This window comes from Formica exsecta, unplaced genomic scaffold (genome assembly GCF_003651465.1).
Source record: "Formica exsecta isolate Colony F162 unplaced genomic scaffold, ASM365146v1 scaffold2581, whole genome shotgun sequence".
Classification (NCBI taxonomy): domain Eukaryota; kingdom Metazoa; phylum Arthropoda; class Insecta; order Hymenoptera; family Formicidae; genus Formica; species Formica exsecta.
In genome coordinates this window covers 3,592-6,146 of record NW_021849850.1, presented here as the reverse complement: position 1 = coordinate 6,146, position 2,555 = coordinate 3,592, and the positions used below count along the sequence as shown (strand labels likewise).

The following is a 2,555-nucleotide window of genomic DNA, read 5'->3' as shown; positions in this document are numbered from 1 at the left end:
TAATAATAAAATATAAAATATAAAATATAATAAATACAAAAATGCTTAAGAAGCAAATTGCGTATGTACATGTATGTATTTAAATCTTAAAAGTTCTTAAGACTAGAATAACAAATAATAAATAAATTTTGAAAAGTTCTTAATATTAAACGTTTCGATCCTCGACTGGACTCTCTTCAGTAAAAACAAATTGAAAGAACGAGAAAAGGTTCTTGTTAAGACTATTGTTGAAACGCATTTTAACAGCCAGCGTAAATTAAAAATAAAGATAAAGGCTCTATATTAATCATCGACTGATATGGTAATATTATATGATAATATTATTGTTGCATTTCTTCTTCATCGTTGTGTGAATGCAATGTTAAGTTGCTTTTTCGCTCAGGTATTGATTTTTTATATAAATTTTCTGTCGTGTGGAGAGTTAGATGTTCATGTGTCACTGCCATATTGCGAGCAGTTTTATCATTAGCTCTTAAAGCGTACTTTATAACTCAAATTGAATTTAATGTCTCAATGGACATATTATTTCTTTTTCTTGTTTTTGCATCTGGAATAATGGAAAATACGCGTTCAGCTTCAGCGTTTGAGTGAGGAAGAGTTCTTATAATGCTTAAAAGCGATCGTAAATTTGGAAAACGAATATTTTCTTCGTCCGTAAAATACAAACCGATTTGTCTCCACATATCGTCGAAGGATAATTTAGACCAGTCGACTTTTGTAGGTAGATCGACTTCATATAAAGATTTCCATTTATTTCGCACTTCATCTTCATCGACTAATTTTCCTAATCTGCGATTAACCTGCAGTACTCTAAAAACCGTTGACTCTCGATCACATTCAAACAATGCAGTTTTGTTATCGAAAACTGCAACACAATGTAAAAAGTTATCGTCGATTGGAAGACGATCACGAATTTGTTCACATGCTTTTATATAAAATTGCAAACAATTTTCTCGAATAAAATCGACGTCTATTTTAGGTAAAATTTTCTGATTTATTTGTTCTTGTAAATATTCTTTACATTCAAAATCACAATCAGTTTCCTCTAAAAGAAGATGATTGGCACGATCAGAAAAGTTCACGGTCCTAACAATATGACCAAACACTCCAGTTTTTAATAAAGCAGGCTTCATAAATTTTCTAAGAAACCAAAGTAGCAATTTGATTGAGGAAGGCTGCAGCTCGTGAATAATGGACTTCCTTGTCTGAAACTTTGCATTGTATTTGTTGAACGTATCAAGTGCAAATTCAAGAAAGAAGAGATAAGCTTTCGTCGAAGGATTTTGAAAAATGGACAGCAAGTTATGCGCAGGACGAACATTCTCAGATGCCTGTTCCATTAAAAAGTTGCCTAAAATTCCCATATTTCCAAGATTCTCTGAATGCACTTTTAACCAATTAACCAACGTGTTTCTGCATACTTCAAAATGCTCAAAGATTTATCTTCGAAGCACATCTGAAAATCTCGGAAAATAGCTTGGACTACTGTACTACTGTTGATAAATGTGGAAATGCCTTTAATAAAATGCTCACAATCTTGAGGAATTATTTCGCAGGCCGCTTTTGCTGCTAATGCTGAAGAGTGGCATACACATGGAAGTGTTACAAGATTCGGACTTTTTTCTATCAATTTTGTTTTAAAAGAGGACGTTTTGCCTATCATTACAGAGGCATTATCGCAACTAAGACCAACGATCAATCGAAGAGAAATATTCTTTTTCAATAATTCGTTCTCAAACGATTGAAAGATCTTATTGGCAGAACAATCCGTCGCATTCAAATGAATCATTTGTAATAATTCACATCTGACATGTAACGTTTTTGGTTCAACATAACGAACCATTAATAAGAGCCATTTATCGTTTGTTATGACAGATGTTTCATCTTCGTAAATTGAGAATTTGTTTTCTCTCAATACTTCACTAATTTGATGTGTTTCTTGACGGCACACAACATCGTTAACAATGTGTGTTAATTTTGTTCTTCCCAAAGACATTGCCTGTGGAATATCAGGTTCTTTCGCAATATCCTTCATGAGAAAAAGTAATTCGGATGAAATTGAGAATGGCAAATTCTTTTCAACGAAAAAGATCGCTAATCTTATTTCTGCGATTTTAACTCGTTCGTTAAAATCGAAATCTTCTCTTGGAACATGTTGAGTTTTTGATTGTCCTGGATTAATTTCTTCGACAGAGGAACTTTCCAATTCCGAATAGTTAGTCCAAGAATTTGGATTTAATTTTTTCATATTTTCCAGATGATATGTACTCTTCGAATGTTTTTTTATTTCTGAAAGACCACAAACTAATGTCGTTTGACAGGCTAAACAGAAAAATTTGTGAGGATCATCAGGAATTTCCTTCACCCAGATTTTCCAGGAAGGATTATCATCAAACCATTGATGTTGGAATCGTTTCTGTCTACCCATCTTGAGTCTTTTAGCAGCGAGTTCTTGATCGCTCATTTTTAAATTAATAATGTTCGTCACAATTTAAAAATATATAATAAATAAATAAAATAAAGTAAATAAATAAATAAAATAAATGAATAAAATA

The 2,555-nt window shown here is 32.1% G+C and overlaps 1 protein-coding gene across 1 annotated transcript; it reads right to left on the bottom strand.

Annotated features, from left to right (window-relative positions):
* Positions 1-491: 491 nt before the first annotated feature.
* LOC115236638 lies at positions 492-2,464 on the bottom strand. The gene is made up of 4 exons (XM_029809224.1): positions 1,534-2,464; positions 1,022-1,420; positions 668-865; positions 492-547 (listed from the first exon to the last, which is right to left on the bottom strand). Exons 1-4 carry the CDS (start codon positions 2,462-2,464, stop codon positions 492-494), a joined length of 1,584 nt encoding a protein of 527 aa, XP_029665084.1.
* Positions 2,465-2,555: the final 91 nt, after the last annotated feature.

Excerpts from the sequence above, each read along its gene's own strand:
- LOC115236638 (XM_029809224.1), bottom strand. The coding sequence starts at position 2,464 with ATGAGCGATCAAGAACTCGCTGCTAAAAGACTCAAGATGGGTAGACAG. Across the intron at positions 1,421-1,533 it reads CGAAATAATTCCTCAAGATT|TATGCAGAAACACGTTGGTT; the intron begins GTGAGCATTTTA and ends AGCATTTTGAAG. Across the intron at positions 548-667 it reads CGATATGTGGAGACAAATCG|ATGCAAAAACAAGAAAAAGA; the intron begins GTTTGTATTTTA and ends CCATTATTCCAG.